Consider the following 15,753-nt stretch of genomic DNA (forward strand, 5'->3'; position numbering starts at 1 on the left):
CTTAGGGACAGCTTCTGAGTGAGAATGCTTCTAGAATTCTGCAAAATGTCTGCTCCCACATTCCCTTGCTATGGATATGCTAAGGATTTCTCCTTGATATAAATTTCCTTTCATCTGTGTCAACAGGAGCAGTCCCATTCCTGAATTATGTTCTTGAATAAATAGCCACACAGGTGTGTGTGTGTGTGTGTGTGTGTGTGTGTGTGTGTGTGTGCATGCACGTGTGTACACACACGCACACACAGAGGAAATCACCAGACTCTGTTCTGGGGACTGTGAGAGAGCATGACCCGTTGGGAGGGGAACAAAGAGGCATATTTTATGGCTTCCATCAAATACAGAATTATAACAAAGACGAGGCTGGCTGATGCCCTGGGTAAACAGGAGTTTAGCAGACAGCCCCGAAACCGCTAATGCAAGCCCCGTGCCTGTCCGAGCCTGGCAGATTTACTATGGTGCACGGGCCCCATGGAACGCCAATACCACCTGATTTATACACCCGTGCAAAAAACCTCCTTCTCTAGCTTCAGAGCCTGTAATTTATCACCACCGTTCATAACCATATTGATTGCCTTTAGAAAGGAGGTGCTGTATGCATCGCAAAATCTATGTCTACATGTTAAAAGTGTTTCTGTATAAATCTCCCTTACTACTGCACTGTTTACTGCTTTCATTAAGGTTATGGCAATAACAACTGTATCTCTAAGTAAATCGAAACATTATTTTTCTGCTCGCCTTAGCGCACTTACTTGCTCGCTCGATAACTTGGAGCTGGGGCCCAGAGCTGCTGAGCACGGAGCCACGCCACCTCTGCCATCAGCGGGACTGTGGCGAGGCCTGCACGGGCCCCAGCGCGCCTGCGTGCGAGCACACCTGTGTGTGTGCGTGCCTGTGTGGGCGCACGCGCGTCCTTGCGCGCACGTGCCCGTGCCTGGCAAGGGTTTAGAAGATGATCTTAAATGCGCATTTTATCAGCCCTCCAAGCTCCTCCAGCCCAAGGATGGCAGGGCTGGAACACACGGGGGACAGACAGTCGTGGACCCAGAATATGAATTTTCCTCCTTCCATTCAGAGCCCGAAATGGGTGGAGCCACGGGCCAGCCTGCCCTTGCCTTCCCTTTAGTTTCAAGCATATAGGTGGTGTTTAGGTTCTTCTCCTTAAATAATCAGGCCCGTAAACAAACTCCAGGGGTAGGCAGGCTCAGGGGGCAGTTGAAATTTTAAATGGTCGGAATTAAACCCCGAGTCAAATACAATTTATGTCCAGGCTCATGTGCTATTAGTTAACTGGGAGCCGAATCGCGGGGGAACAAACAAACGGAGACAGAATGGCGGGGGATATTAATTGTGTGTGACAACCGGGCTCCAGCGGCCCTCTATCACTGTTACACACTATTACATTTATCATTAGCTCTCACGGAGTCCTCTGCGCGGCCGCCAGCCCATCCCGGCCAGGGGAGGAGGCCTGCCAGGCAAGAGAGAGAAGGGGGAGGAAATCCAATGCCACGCTAGAAAAAACAACCTCCGAACAAACAGCCCTGACGAACTTGACGGAGGATCACTCTGATCCGCCTCAAGGCCTGCGCACCAGCACCCGCCGTCCAGCTCCCACCCAGAAAGAAGGAATCGAAGAGAGCGGGTGGATTTCCTGGGCTCCCCGCCCCCTGACAGACAGCAAATGCCCGGGGCCTCCCTCTGCCCCAGGTGCCCGCGGGGAGCAGGGTAAACACATCTGGCTGGGTTCCCTTCGCCTGCCGCTGCAGAGCAGCCCGCAAGGAGCTGGCTGGATGCCTTCTCCGAACAAGGCACTGCTAGATGCCCCACGCCTTGCACCCTTGTCTGCCACAGGAAGGCGGGGCACCTTTTCAAATTGAAACAGACCCGCTTCTTTAGGCCCGGCTCAGGCTCCAAAGGAGCCCCAGGGCGTGGACAAATCCAGCCCAATCAGACTCCCCCCCAGGGAAATAGGCTGGCGAGGCAGCTATGCCTGCTTTCTGAGGGAGAAGAGGGCTGGAGCTCAGGAAGGCCGACTGAGGCTGAGCTCTCTTTTCTGCGGGAGCCCCCATCCTGCTCACCCAGGGCGGCAGGGCCAGCCTGAGCCTTCCTGGGGGAGCACGCCCCGCTGCCTGCCCTCTACCTCCGACGCAGGGCCCAGCCCCTCGCCTTGCCTCTCCTCAGGACAGAGTCAGCAGTGTTAGCGTGAGACTAGCTTGGAGAAGGTGTGAGAGGCTGTGTCCACGTGCGGCATGCAGCAGGGGCCCTGGGTGGGAGCCAGTGTTAGGGGCGGTTAGACACCACGGGAGAGGCAGAGAGCGTGTGCGCTCCAGTCCTCACGGTTTATTCTTTCTTTTCTGATACTTTGTCACCATGTCCTGCAAACTGGAAACAGAAAGAAAATGGTGGGCAAGGGGCCAGAAGAAGATCGAAAAATCAGTGGGCAAACCAAGGTGGACCTCTCTGCTGCAGACCCCTTTTTCTTCAGCAAGAGATGGTTCTGACTGGCTGAGACCAGCTGGGGGGTGGCGTGAGTGACAGTGTTCTCAGAGGCAGGTCTGGGTTGCCCTGGGGCGCCGTTCTCCTGCCCCAAAGCAGCAGGCTCCCTGTGCAGGCTAGGATCTGCCTGCGGGATGGGGCACCAGCACTCACGCGGGAAGGGGGCAGGTCTGGGGGGCCGGGGTTCTGCCCACGGCAGCCTTGGAAGCTTCTCCAGGGCCCGAACCTCACCCCCCAGAGCTGCCGGTCTACCTGCCTTGTGACTTCCTCCTCAGCCTCAGACTACAAATCTCTCTCTCTCTCTCTCTCTCTCCTGAACCATTCCCTGGGTGGGTTTTATGAGAGAAAATCTCTGGCATGGTAACAAGGCACCACAGGCCTTAAATCTCTGCTTTCCCCAGAGTGGGGCAGGCACCATCGGAAATGCAGCTAAACGGGGGAATAACTCATCGTGAACGGGCAGAGCTGGAGAGCCAGATTCCCGGGAGGCCTGGGGAGGGAGGACGGGGAGGAAGAGGGAGGGCATCTCACCCAGGCGGCACTTGACCTGCCCTTGGTCGCTACAGGACAGGGTCCGTGCTGGGGTCTGGCGATGAGGGAAAGGTGGGCTGGTGGCTCAGTGGCAGGGAGACAGAGGTGACAGTTGTTCTACCTCGTGGCCTGCTCCAGAGGTGGTCAGAGGGCCTTGGTGCGGGCCGCCGCTGCCACAGAAGCCCCCTCACCTGGTGATGAGGTCCTCATTCTCATCGCTCTCCATCTCATCCTCGATGGCGGCCTGCAGGTCCCCAATGCGCTTGAATGCCAGTTTTAGATCGGCCTGCAGGCTCTGGTTAGCAGCCTCCAGGCTCTCCAGATCCAGCTCCTAGGAGGCAGAGTGGGCAGTCCGGTTCACCAGAGGGCTAGTCTCTCATCCAGGTGCTCCAGAAAAAGCCTGCTTCAAGTCTCTCCCAGCCAGGGAGGAGCTCTGTGGAGGCTGCAGCAAGCCTGGGCTCGCCCGATGGACACTAGGGTACCCCCACCTTGGCCCTCTGGCCTGCCTTTGGGACTTCCTGGACCGTCTTCTTGACATGTTCCTCTTCCTTCCAATGATCTAAACTCTGGGTCCTTTGTGGCCCACTGCCCCCCCGCCCCGGGCCTGGGGTGTGTGTGTGTGTGTGTGTGTGTGTGTGTGTGCATAACAGCCACTGAGCCAGCTGCCTGCTTTGGGCCCCGTGGGCTGGGGTGCATTACCAGTTCGTGCTTCTTGCGGCTCGCCTCGGCCTCCTTCCTGGCGAGCTCGCCCATCTCCTCCTTGGTGTCCCGGAGCTGCCGCTGTAGCCTCTTGTTTTGCTCCTTCTCCCGGTTCTCAGCTGCAGTGCGCTGATCCCGCTCCTCGGTCAGCTTCTCCATGTTCTCTTTGAGCCGGCCGGCCAGGCTCTGGACGGGAGGTGGGGCAGGGAGGCCCGTCAGTGAGCCGAGACAGGGGTGTGGCTCTGACTCTGAGCTCTGGCACCACCACTCACTAGCCGGTGGGCAAGAATGAAAGCCCTCTGAAGAGGCTTCCTTTGCCTTTCTATAAAATGGGAGAATAACACCTACTCCCTCACGGTTTTTTAAAGATTGAAAAAGGTCAGGTATATGAAGGCTACTGGGACGATGAGAGGTGCCATCATCATCACCACCAAGGCTGGAGGAGGGCTCTGGCTAGAGCCTGGGCCTACCCATACGGACCGCCTGTGTCACCCCCCCAAGAGCTGCCAGTCTACTTGCTTTGTGACTTCTTCCTCAGCCTCACCCCCCAGAGGTGCTTCCCTCAGCCGGGCTTCCCTCAGACACCCTGAGCCCAGCAGCTCCAGAAGCTAGAGCCTGTGCTCAGAGGTAAATGGTTCGTTGAGAGTTCCTGGATTAGGAGACTAAAAGAGTCATCAGATTCTAAGCACACAGCCCTCCCTCTAAGCCTGATGCATCTCTCTTCCTCCAGAACCTTGGAACACGTATTTACCTACCAGGCCGTAGGCGAGAAGTGTCCTGGAGGTTGGGGCAGGGTGTGAGGGAAGGACCTGCTTCTGGTTCGACTGCCAATTGGCCATGGGGTCTCCACCTCTGGGCCCCCCAGCCTCTGTGTCTCTAAAGTAACAACACGATCTCCAAGGGCTATTCGTTTGTGTTTAATGTTCTGTGTTTAACGTTCTAAACCACAATACTGCCTTTCTGAGCAGAAGGGATACAGAGACAGCTGAGGAAAGGGACGGTGGCCCAGAAGAAGACAAGTGCACAGATCTGCCCCAGAGCCACCAGACCGATGGCTTCTTCAGCCCCTTGATGGCTCTGACCAGAGGCAAACTCCTTGACCCTTCCTGCATGCAAAATGGGGATCAAAATATTACCGACCGTTCTGGGGTTGTGGTGGGTAGAACAGGAACATTACTAAGTCTCCCCTAACTCTCCCTGGCTCTCCTGAAGACCGGGACCTTGTCTTGGGAGGTTCCGCCATATTCTCTTCCGAGGTCAAGGGGACTGATGCCCTCTCAACGCCCGCTGCCAGCCCCATAGCCACCTGTTCCCATCCCTGCCCTGGTGACTGCTCTGTGGCCCCAGGGGCTGCTGGGGGGGCGGCAGGGCTGCTCTTCAGCACGCACACCCGTGACCACAGTCCTCACGGAGAACTGTCGGTGCTTACACACATGCACCAGGTCGAGCGGGAGGAGAGCTTAAAAACAGGGCGAGAGGAGCGTTCACCCTGAGACAATTCTGCCTGCCTCTTTCTTCCTACCTGCTCCACCGGAGAGGGCGGGGCTGCGCATGCTGGCTTCGGGAGACGGGAGCGAGGACTGCATTTGGACCGTGGAGATTACGGGGGGGGGGGGGGGGAGGAAGAACAAGACAGGGCAGAAGAGGGGTGAGCAGGAACAGGAGAAGCGTCAGAGGCAAGAACGAAGAGCAGAGGGAGAAGAGGGAGGGGATGAGGAGAACGGAAGAAGCGGGGAGAGGCTGAGAAGGAGCAATGCAAAGGGACAGGAAAGAAGGGGGCAGACATGGGGACAAGCAAAGACAGAGGAGAAAAAGCAGAGACAGGAAGGGTGGGAAGAAGTGAGGAAAAGAGGCAATAAAAAAGGGAAGGGAGAGAGCGAGCGAGCGGTGAGATGAGAGAACAGACTTCAGCCCTCACAGAAGTGGCGCCATCCGCTGCATATTTATGACCCTGCCGGAGAGCGAGTGAGGGGACCGGTGGGGGGAGCTCATGGTGGAGGAAAATATGAAGACAAAAAGCTAAGCTGCTCTGGTCCCTTGGCAGAAAGCAAGCACGGAAACAGAATGTAAAGCAGGCTGGCTCCACGGTGCCCAGAGAGCAGGCGGGGCGGGCAGGGGGAAGGCACCCGCCCCGTCAGCTGGCCTGGCAGCTTGGCAGGGGCCTCTGAGGAGCGGCCGCGGCCTGCCCAGTGCTGCTGCGCATGCGTGGCTCCAGCCGCTGGGGCGGCTCTGCCCTGCTCTCGGCTGCGGACCAGGACGAGGGTGCACCCACCTCCAGCCTCTTCACTTGGGTCCTTTCGAACTCCAGGCGGGTCTCCAGCTCCCGGATCTTAGCTTCCTGCCTGCTCACCAGGGACTTGTCCACCATGGACTGTTCCAGGAACTCCACTTGGCTCTGGAGGGCTTGGAGCTGAGGGCAAGGGCAGGAAGAGAAGAAAGAACTGAGCCCTGAAGGGAGGGGGCAGAGTCTGGGCTGGCAAGATCACCACGGTGACCAGAAGGCTGAGGCAGGGAAGGAGAGAGGGATGCACAGGGGAGGTGGAAGGATGGGGCCCCGAGCCAGAGGCATTCCTCACCTGGCCCACCACTGGCAGATTTTGCCCTTTGGAGAGAAAGGAAAAAGCCAAGGACAGAGAGGGAATAGAAATGTGAAGTGAGGCAGCTGAAGCCAAAATGTCTACGATGGGGAGCTGGCTCCAAGCCCCGGCCTGCACATGCGTTCACGCGCTCTGTGATTACTGAGGACTGAGGGGGGCGCCTCCTGTCCTATGAGCTCGGGGGTTCGTCCCCACGTGCAGCGACCCCACACCCTCTTTCTCCCAAGGGAGACCCTGGTCCCCACCTTCTCCTGCAGCTCTTGCTTCTGCTTGTTGGCTTCTTCTAGCTGAGCCTGGAGATCATTCATCTGTGCTAAGTCCCGCGAGGCCTGGGAAAGGAGGGAGTGCTGAAGCAGGATCCCGGCGACCACAAGCCCCAGCCCGCCACACCGCACGCCACACTGTGTCGAGGCCGTGGCCCGCCGCTCCCAAAAGAAGCGGCGTGCGGGCCTCTGAAGAGGCCCACGGGGACAGCGTCTGCAGGCGGGGCGTGGTGGGCACCTGAGCCACGGCCGCCTTGTGCTTCTTCATCAGCTCGTTCATGTCCTCCTGGTCCTCCTCCAGCCGGCTCTGGACCTCGTTCTTCTCGCGCTGAAGGCGGCTCAGCTGCTCCTCCAGCTGGATGGACGCAAGACAGATCAGAGGGCATCAGGCCTCGAGTGCCGGATGGCACCGGGCAGCAAGTCTGAACGTCCCCACGCCACCTCCCATGGGAAGGGGGTGACGACGGGGCCGGGCCCAGCCACTGGAGTGCGGTCCAGGCCGGCGACGCTCAGGGAGCTGAGGGAAGGCTGTCTTCACCGCACAGGCAGACCCTGGGCTAAATGACAGCTGCTTCCTGGCAGCTCTTTAAAGGCTAATGAGAAAGCAGAAAAGGTCTGCCCAGAACAAATGACCCATCGTCCTGGCACCAGCAGTCTAGGCCCTAACCTGCATGCACTCTGCCCCCTTCAGGCCTCGGGGAAGGACCCCTCGAATGTGCCAGGCTCTCTTGGCTTGGATTCTCATCTCCCCTGGGACGGCCTGCGCCCTGGCCAGTCCGCTCCTGGGGGGAGGGAAGGAGACAGCCAACAGCAGCTTCAGGAAATGAATGAATCTATTAGCCTGTAATTCCAAACCAAAATGACTGCGTTGGCTCCTTCTCGGCCCCATCCATCTTGTTACCGGGCTGTGGGGAGCTGGGGAAGCCTCCGCCAAGAAATTTATTAACTCGGATTTAAATAAAATGGTAATTTTATAACAGCCTTTTTTAACACAATTAAAGAATTTGAATTACTCACCTGAAAACTGCTGAGGAGCACAAATGTCACAGAGATAAATCAAGCCCGGGAGATTGGCAACTCTCAGCAGACGGGTGACCAGCTGGGGAGGGGGCATGGAGCCCAGAGCCAAGCCCAGCCTCCCCGCTGCCCCATTCCCCGCCCAAGGAGGTACTGGTGTCTGCATCCCAGTAATGCACTCCTGGCCGATGAATGGGCCGTGGGAGAGGTAGGGAATTAAAAGGGAAGCATTAAATAAGAGCTCTAATTAGCTGCCGCTTGGGCTTGTCAGTGGGCTGGCCAGGGGAAGGGGAGGGAACCCGAGCCATCCCATCCTCTTATCGGTGCTTCGGCTAATCTCCCGGCACCTGTTTACATCCCTCAGCCATATTAGCTGCCTTTATTGATGGTGTCGGGGCCTGCGGCCAAGCTCCCACAGGCAGGGGGTTAAACAGGGAGATGCGCCCTTGCTGGCTCCCGCTGCCACCTTGCCCTCCTCCTGGGCCTCTGCTCTGAGTGGGGAGAGGCGAAGGAGGGGAGGCCCACTCTCACTGCCAAAAGCCTTGGTGTGAAGGGAGCGGGTTGGAGAAGGGCCCCCATTCACCCCGCTCTACTCTCCCTCGGTCCCCGGAGCCAGGCCCGCACACCCCCGCTCCTCACCGCCGTCTTGGCTTTGGCGATGTCGTCAATCTGCAGGTGCAGGTCTTCTATCTCCACCTCCATTGCTTTCCGCGCTTTCACGGCTGCAGCACAGGTGAACTCGGACTCCTCGAGCTGGACACAGGGCCGCCCCCGCCCCAGGGAGAGAGGTCAGCCAGGCCCGGGGGGGCAGGAGGGCAGGACAGGGTGCTCGCAGGGGAGAAGGAGCCCAGGTGCTCTGTTCACTTCAGACGCCTGGGGCCGCGGCCTGTTGGGGCTGCCTGCGCAGGCGTCTCCCGGGGCAGGAATGGAGGGTGCGGGGACCCATCCACGCCATCCTGGGGCTTGGCAGTCATGCCATCTGGCATGCACAGATCCTAGGAGTCTATGGCTATGAGTGGCTTCTCCCCCTCCCCTGTTATCTTCCTTCTCAAGGACTCAAGAATCCCTGAGAGGGGAAGGAAGGGAGAGAAAGAACTAAAACCATAAGCATGGCTGCCCCTTGGAGCTGACCACCTCCTCTCTGTCCAGATACCTGGTTCTTTAGCTGGGCGATCTCCCTCTTGCTGGGCGCGTTGGTCTTCAGGTGGTCCAGCATGATCTGGGCGTCCGCCAGCAGGGCCTTGGTGCGCTTCAGGTCCTTCCGGAGCCGCTTCTCAGACTCCAGGTCCCGCTGGCTCACCTGGGTGCACAGCAGAAGCTGGGGCTCTGGCCTCCACCACAGAGCCTTTTGCTGTCTTCCCCGCGCCTGCTGTTCACCCCGCCCTCATTCTCAGAGCCCCCCCAACACACAACAACAGAGGAAGTGCTGGGTCAGGCCAGCCAGTGAGAGAAGCCTGGGAGTGCTATGTGTGGTAACGACCCCCATCCTACATGTGCTGACAGTGGGCTCCCCAGAGCCCACCACCCCCACCTCTGCCAGCTTTGTATCCCTGAGATTCACGTCGCCGAGGCCGGGCCCGCCAGCAGGCTCTGCTCACCTGGTCACTCAGCGTGGCGAGCTTGCTCTCCAGTTCCCGCTTCTCTCGCAGCACCTTCTGCTTATCCTCGTATTCCTCCTCAAGCTGCACTTCCATTTGTTTCAACTGGAGGGCCATGGGGACAGAGGCCCGTCGGTCCTTTCAGGGGCCGGTGCCAGCCGGGCCTCTTCCCTCTGGATCCCCCCACCCCGGGAAAACTGTGGGGCAGGCTGAGCAGACCCCAGGGGGGTCACACCCCAAATTCGAAGTTCCCAGGGTTTCAAAGCAGCCTGGGAGGGGGAGGAGGGACGGCAGGCCGTGCAGCGCAGCCCCACGCCAGAGTGGGAGGCTTCGTTCCAGAGTGGGCAGGCCCTGCTGGGCCAGCCTAGCCGGCCGTCCAGAAAGCAGCGAGCATGCGTCCCTCAAAGGACCACACTTTCTCTAGAGTCCCTGAGGGCACACATCCCAGCCAAGGCCAGGAACCCAGAGTCCAGAATGGCAATGGGTGATAGTGTGGCTAAGGGAGGGAGACAGAAATCCCCTTACTCTAAAGGCAGGGTGCGTACTGGACACGCTGAGTGCCCGCTGCCTTACCTTCTTCTGACACGACTGCCGGGCCTCCTCCACCTCCTCATCCCGACTTTCCACCTCCTTGGAATGGGTCTGTCTCATGCGCTCCATCTCCATCTCCAGACGGAGCTTGGCCTGGAGGTGGTTGCGGGGAGGGACCAGGTTCTTTTCGGAGCAGCACCCAAACCGCTGCCCCCTGCCCCCTGCCCCCCAATGGGCAGCTCTCCCTGGACTTGGGAGCAGGGAGTATCTCTGTCAGCACTTCCCGGAGCTCCCACCCTGCTCCTGTGGCAGCCGGCTTCTCCAGCACAGCCAAACCCCCTCACTAGATGCCTGACACCGGCCCAGAGCAGGCTGCCAGAGGTGGGGACAGTTTGGCAGCTTCTCCATTTGGCCTTCAGGCTCTAGCTCTCTGAACTGGCACAGTGGCTCAGCGGCAGGCCGGGTGGGCTCGTGGCCTTCCGGCTGAGGGCATGCTGAGAGCCCCTCACCACTAGAGCTCAATCGAGATTTGTTCTTGTGGAAAGCCGCACGGAAACTTCATTATTTTCACACTGTGCTGGCACAGATCAGGTGCTCACTCACCATTTTGTAAGTAAGGGAACGAATGAGTGACTGCACGTGGGAACTTGCCCCTCTCTGGCCACCCCCTGGGTTAGCGTGGGGATGGAGGTGCCCCCTCGGCCAGACCCTGCGGCACCTGCTCCAGCATCTGGATGGTCCCCGCCTGCTCATCTAGCTCCTCTTCCTGATCCTTGACTTTGGCCTCCAGGTCCCGGAGCTGTTTCTTGACCTTGGCCAGAGAGGCCTCATCCTTAGATTCTTGGGAAGAAATGTCCTGGAGCTCGGCCTCCAGGGAGACAACCTTCTGGGTGAATCCGGCAATGTCCATGTCTTTTTCCTGGAGCAAAAGAGAAGATGAGGGTGGCCTGGGACCAGCTCTTGCCTGTGGGGTGGGGGGACGGGGCATGGATGGCGGGTGGCCCACGCACCTCCAGTTGCTGCTTCAGGCTGAAGGCCTCGGCAAGGAGCGCGTCCTTCTCCCGCTGCAGCTTCTCCCGCTGCAGCTTCTCCCGCTGGGCCTCCTCGTGCGCCTGCGAGAGCTCACTGTCGAACCTGTGAGGGAGCAGGGACGGCCAAGGTGATTCCACCAGGACAGGCGAGAGTCTGGGTCACCAGCACCCAGAGGCTGCCAGGAAGTGGGGCCACGGATACAGACAGGACACAAGCAGAGGGGGACTTCACATACAGCCTGGAAGTGGGGGACAGCGGTGAGGTGACATCCAGGATCAAAGGCTGTGGTGGCCCGGCTGGCCACCTGGTCTGGGATGGGGGGCATTTCACTGAGTGGGTCTAAGGAGCCCTTATACCAGGTGAGCCGAGGAGGGGCCCACAGACGGCTTCTGGGGAAGAGGTGGACAGAATCTCCTCCGTCATTGTCTTGACCTTTTCCATTTTAACAGATCAAAGAATGTGGGACCAGGGTGAGGGCAGAGTGGGCACCGGAATAGAAATGGATGCCCTGCCTCATCTAAGTTACTTTTCGTGGTTCCACTTGGCCACTTCCGATGATCTCTGTCTCCCTCTCTTCTGGGTGCCAGCCCCTGGCCAGGCCAACGCAGCCCAGCAGTACCTGTGTCACACCAGGAGCCCCCTCCCCCACCCCTCACCCCCGGCCAGGAAGCGAGCAGCCTGGCCGTGCCCAGTCCGCGGGCACAGTTCACAGTCAGGGGATCTTTCTTGGCTCCTCTACCTCCCAGCCTCCTATTTCCCCACCCAGTGACTCTAAATAAGGAGCAAATTGCTCAAATTCCTCTTAACACCTTCCCCGAATAGCTAATAAGTTTCCCTTCCAACACTGAAATACTACCCCCAACCCAACCCACATCAAAAAAAAGGTAAGCAAACTTCCGGGCAGCTGACATGAAACCTAGTAAGTTGCCTGGCAGGGAGTGTGGCAAGATGGTAACTAGGCGGGGCTGGCACTGCCATGGAGGGGCGGGGGGCTTGGGAGAGAGGTCCCACTAAGGGTGCCTGCTTCTAGTGAATGGGAGGGTGGGCGTAAAGGTGGAGAGGCACGGTGCTGGGAGGGAGGAGTAAGATCTCCTGGTTCCCCTCACCCTCTGCAGGCGGCACCCAGCTGGGAGGCCAGCAGAGTGCCAGGAGGCCGAGGGTAACATGGGGTCACTGGAAGGACTTGGCTCTGCCCTGCTCATCCCCCAGGGTTGTGGGTGCAGGGCTGTCCCTTCACGAAGGCACCCGGGGCCTCTACGAGAAGCCCTCCCCTGCAGAGGGGAACCAGGCGCTCTTCCCACTCCCTGGGGCACCCTGCTGTTCCCAGGGTGTGTGGGTTCCCCAGTGTTCCTAATAAAGGCGTCCCATTCCCATCCCCAGCCAGAGAAATTAATTTAGATTGGATTTGATCCTGTGAGGGCTCCCCCCCCTCGTGTCATTACCATAATGAGATGGAAGTGGCACGGCAGTTCAACAACATTAGTCAGGAGAGTGTGTTTGTGTGGCTGAGGCAAGCGAGACATGGGGAGCCGGGTGGGGGCAAGGGGCAGGGAGGGGCACGGGTGCTTTCTGCACGGGGCCTGGTGGGAGCTTCGTCCTTGCTGGGCCCATGCAGGGTGACGGGCACATGCCGCGGGAAGCGTGTCTGGGAGCCGAGGCCTGAGCAGGCCTGCAGTGGGGATGGGGCCTGAGTGCTCCTCAGAGGTCAGGAGTGAGACCTGTTCCCGTTCCAGGACAAGGGACTATGCAGTCAAGGCCGCCCCACCAAATTCAGGCCCTGCTTTCTTCTCTCCTCCCTGGAGGGGGAGGCAGAGGGCCCTGTCTGGGGCTGCTCTAGGAAGTCTCAAGGTCCGGGGCAGGGACCCACCCACCTCCTCTGCTTCTTCTCCAGCTCATGGTTGCGGACCTGCTGGCCCTCCAGGTGCAGCTTGGTGTCCTGCAGCTCGGCCGTCAGCCGCTGGCTCTTCTTCTTGAGCTGCTGCAGAGCCCGCTGGCTCTCGTCACTGTCGGCCTGCAGGTCCCCGAGCTAGGGCGCAGACGGGGTGCAGGGTCACAGCCAGGGAAAGGCCCGGAAGCATGGGTGGAGAAGGGGAGGAGAAGGGGGGGCGAGCGAGGGAGAGATCCAAGGGTGACAGATGGAGTCGGGGAACCGAACACACTTGAACAGTTTGCCCTTGGGCATCCCCAGCCCCCAAGAGGCTAACCCACCAACCCCTCCCCCGTGCTCCCAGGGCATGCCCGGCTCCACAGGGCACCAAGCCGCTCCTGGCCCAGCCTCCACTCCTTCTACCAGCCTCACCCGCCTTTCCAGCTGCCTCTTGTTCTGCTGCTCCACCTCCAGCTTGTCCTCGAACTCCTGCTGGAGCCGCTTCTTGGTGAAGTCTACCTCCCGCATGGCTCGCTCGTACTTCAGGCGCCACTCGCCGCCTGTGGGGGTGGGGCAGACAAGGGCCAACTGAGCTGCTGTGAGTCCCGGAGAATGGGCGGGCGGAGGGGAAGAAGGATAGGCCAGGGAGGGGCAGCAGGTGGCATCAGCCAGAGGGACTCAGAAAGGTCTCTGAAATGACGGCTTCTTCCCAAGCCAGGAAAAGACGAGAGAGGGTGTGTGGCTATGTGTGCTGTCCTCTCCCCAGGGACCACTGGACCATGGCCCTTAGACCCTGTCCCTACCACGGCTCTCGCAGCCCTCCATGACAATCCCCTGCATTCGCTGGCCCCTCTACTTAGCCTTGTACCAGCCTACAGAAGGGAGATGGGCCGGGGCCAGGGCTGCGGCTGCCTGAGGGGGGGGGGGTATCCGAGCTTCCCGCTCAGGCCCTGCTGGGCCCCTCTGGCCTCAGACCCACCTGTGTCATCATCGTCCACCTCCCCATTGATCTCCGCTGCCCGGATGAGGCGGGCCTCCATCACCTCCATCTCCATCACCTCCATCTGCTTCTTCAGCGCATCGTACTGGGTCTGCAGAGGGAGGCTTGTGAGGCCGCCATCCCAGTCCCTCACTCAGGACCAGCTACGGCCCTGAGCCACGCAGACCACGGGCACGTGCTCACCCTGGGTGGACAGGGGTGCCGGGCCAGCTGTCCCTGTGGGAGCAGACGGACACCAGAGCGTGGTGGCCACTAGCACGGCTGTCTCCGCCTGGCCCGGCCCTCACCTGCAGCTCCTCCATCTCCTTCTCGGCTCGGAGCCTCTCCGCGGTCTCCGCGTCCAGCAGCTGGGAGGCGGACTCTCCCGTGTTACGTTCATCTGTCAGCTCCGATGTCAGCTCTGAGATCTGGGGTTGGGGGGAGGGAGTCGTCACCAGTTGAAATGCCTGCCTCACTCAGCTGGAACCCGGTGGGGGGGGTGTCCTGGGCCTGGCACCCTGCACGGTGGCCCAGTTGGCCTGGCGCTAGGAGTCACTCACCCGGGTCTCCAGCCGGTCATTGTTGAGCCGAAGTTCATTCCGCTCCTTCTCCACCTTCTCGAGCTTGCTCCGAAGCTGCTGGATCTCCTCCTAGGGTGCGGTGAAGAGGGCAGAGTGAGCCGGAGGCTCCGCGAGAGGTTGGGGCCTGGCATCTGCACCGTTGGGGTGAATGAAGCCGGTGAAGCTCGGGCCGGGACACAAGGAAGCCACTGCCTCCCTGGGTCTCCTATCCCTAGACTCTTCCCCAGATGCTGAGGGTGCCGGAGATTTTATACCAAGAGGCTACCCAGCCGCTTAGCCAGCACCCCAGAGGGATGCCTTCTGTTTGACGGGCATCGTTCAAGGATGTCAGCTCTCTGGACTAAATAAAGAGCACTTGGGAGCCCAAGACAAGCTGGCAAGACTTTTGCCCACATGGATGAACTAGTCCTTTTCCATCGACTTGGCCCTTCCGGAGCTGTTACGTACGTCTTTGTTCCGGATCTGCTCCTCGGACAGCTGTACCTCGATGAGGGGCCGCACAGTGGTAAAGAGTTTCCACCAGGCCCAGTCCTTCACCCCTTTGTTCTTCTTGATGTTCTTCTGCACACAGCGAATGGCCAGGTCCTGGATCTAAGTTGGGGGGAGGGGTGGTGCACAGCAGGGCTCTTAGTCCCAAGCCCGACCAGGACCCCACCCTGCTCCTCCGGCCACCTGACCTGGTTCAAACACTCCCTATGCCACCCAGCCCTCACTCCCAGCCTCTCCTCATCCCTCGGAGAGTGGGAGGCAGAGAGCCTGGCCCAGCGAGCACCGCACTGGGCACTAACCGCTCTGCCGTCATTAGGAATAATTTCATCTGCTTTATTTGCTGCCTGATTATTTCCAGCACCCTGGCCTAGATGTGCTATAAAACCTAATCTTGCTGAAACACAAGAGGCGGTGGTGCTGGCTGTTTTATGGACTTGCTAATAAGAAAAGGAGTCGCTGACACAGCTCCTTAATCTTCATGGAGCAGCCTATGATCCAGAGCCCACCTTCGCCTAGGCGCTGCCCCCCACCCCCAGCCCCAGGACCAGGCCCCACGGCCCCACTGCTGGGCATAACCAGCGCGCTCGCTGGCACCAAGGAGCTGCCCATTCCCCACCCTGGCCCAGGGCATGGTGGCCCCGGGAGGCCCCTGCTTCTTCTCCCCCAGGTGACGGTAACTCATAGTCCCAAGACCAGCCTCCTGCCCCAGCATGTTCCCTTGAACCCCCACCCCACTCCAGGAACCCTGTTCTGCCATCTAGGCTGGGGAGTAGGACAGAGCCGCCCCTGGAACAGCACCTTTTTCTTCTTGAAGTGCTGGCGGGCCAGGTAGCCCCTGCAGGCCGCCTGGAACAGGGTTAGGTTCCTGCTTGTTTGCTCATCCCGCTGCTCCTCCAGCCGAGCCAAAGTGCCGGCCCGGAAGAACACCTGTGGAGAAGCAGGCCAGATGAAGGCAGGAGATGGGCTGAGGGCACAGGGCACCAGCAGGCCTGGGAGGTGGCCCTTGGCCCTGGAAGCACCTGAAAATCCAAGGGAACAGGCGAGGAGGAAAGGAGCAAGAAGAGGCCCCAGGAAGG

At 59.7% G+C, this 15,753-nt stretch overlaps 1 protein-coding gene across 21 annotated transcripts in view; it reads right to left on the minus strand.

Moving 5' to 3' along the window:
- Window positions 1-15,753, minus strand: part of MYO18A (myosin XVIIIA) — a 93,758-nt gene that overhangs the window by 9,947 nt on the left and 68,058 nt on the right. For 17 of the 21 annotated variants that reach the window (XM_057317825.1, XM_057317826.1, XM_057317828.1 and 14 more), the window contains 19 exons: window positions 15,476-15,604; window positions 14,636-14,779; window positions 14,168-14,257; window positions 13,916-14,035; window positions 13,608-13,719; window positions 13,061-13,188; window positions 12,633-12,787; window positions 10,740-10,863; window positions 10,448-10,648; window positions 9,772-9,882; window positions 9,199-9,303; window positions 8,754-8,900; window positions 8,240-8,353; window positions 6,822-6,938; window positions 6,566-6,649; window positions 5,996-6,133; window positions 3,724-3,909; window positions 3,216-3,355; window positions 2,335-2,379 (listed from right to left, as the gene is read on the minus strand). In XM_057317825.1, coding sequence (XP_057173808.1) covers window positions 2,335-2,379; window positions 3,216-3,355; window positions 3,724-3,909; window positions 5,996-6,133; window positions 6,566-6,649; window positions 6,822-6,938; window positions 8,240-8,353; window positions 8,754-8,900; window positions 9,199-9,303; window positions 9,772-9,882; window positions 10,448-10,648; window positions 10,740-10,863; window positions 12,633-12,787; window positions 13,061-13,188; window positions 13,608-13,719; window positions 13,916-14,035; window positions 14,168-14,257; window positions 14,636-14,779; window positions 15,476-15,604 — 2,390 coding nt within the window. The remainder of the gene's footprint in view (window positions 1-2,334; window positions 2,380-3,215; window positions 3,356-3,723; window positions 3,910-5,995; window positions 6,134-6,565; window positions 6,650-6,821; window positions 6,939-8,239; window positions 8,354-8,753; window positions 8,901-9,198; window positions 9,304-9,771; window positions 9,883-10,447; window positions 10,649-10,739; window positions 10,864-12,632; window positions 12,788-13,060; window positions 13,189-13,607; window positions 13,720-13,915; window positions 14,036-14,167; window positions 14,258-14,635; window positions 14,780-15,475; window positions 15,605-15,753) is intronic. The other 4 variants (XM_057317829.1, XM_057317830.1, XM_057317827.1 and 1 more) reach the window with 1 other exon arrangement.

This window comes from Ursus arctos, unplaced genomic scaffold (assembly GCF_023065955.2).
Source record: "Ursus arctos isolate Adak ecotype North America unplaced genomic scaffold, UrsArc2.0 scaffold_24, whole genome shotgun sequence".
Lineage (NCBI taxonomy): Eukaryota > Metazoa > Chordata > Mammalia > Carnivora > Ursidae > Ursus > Ursus arctos.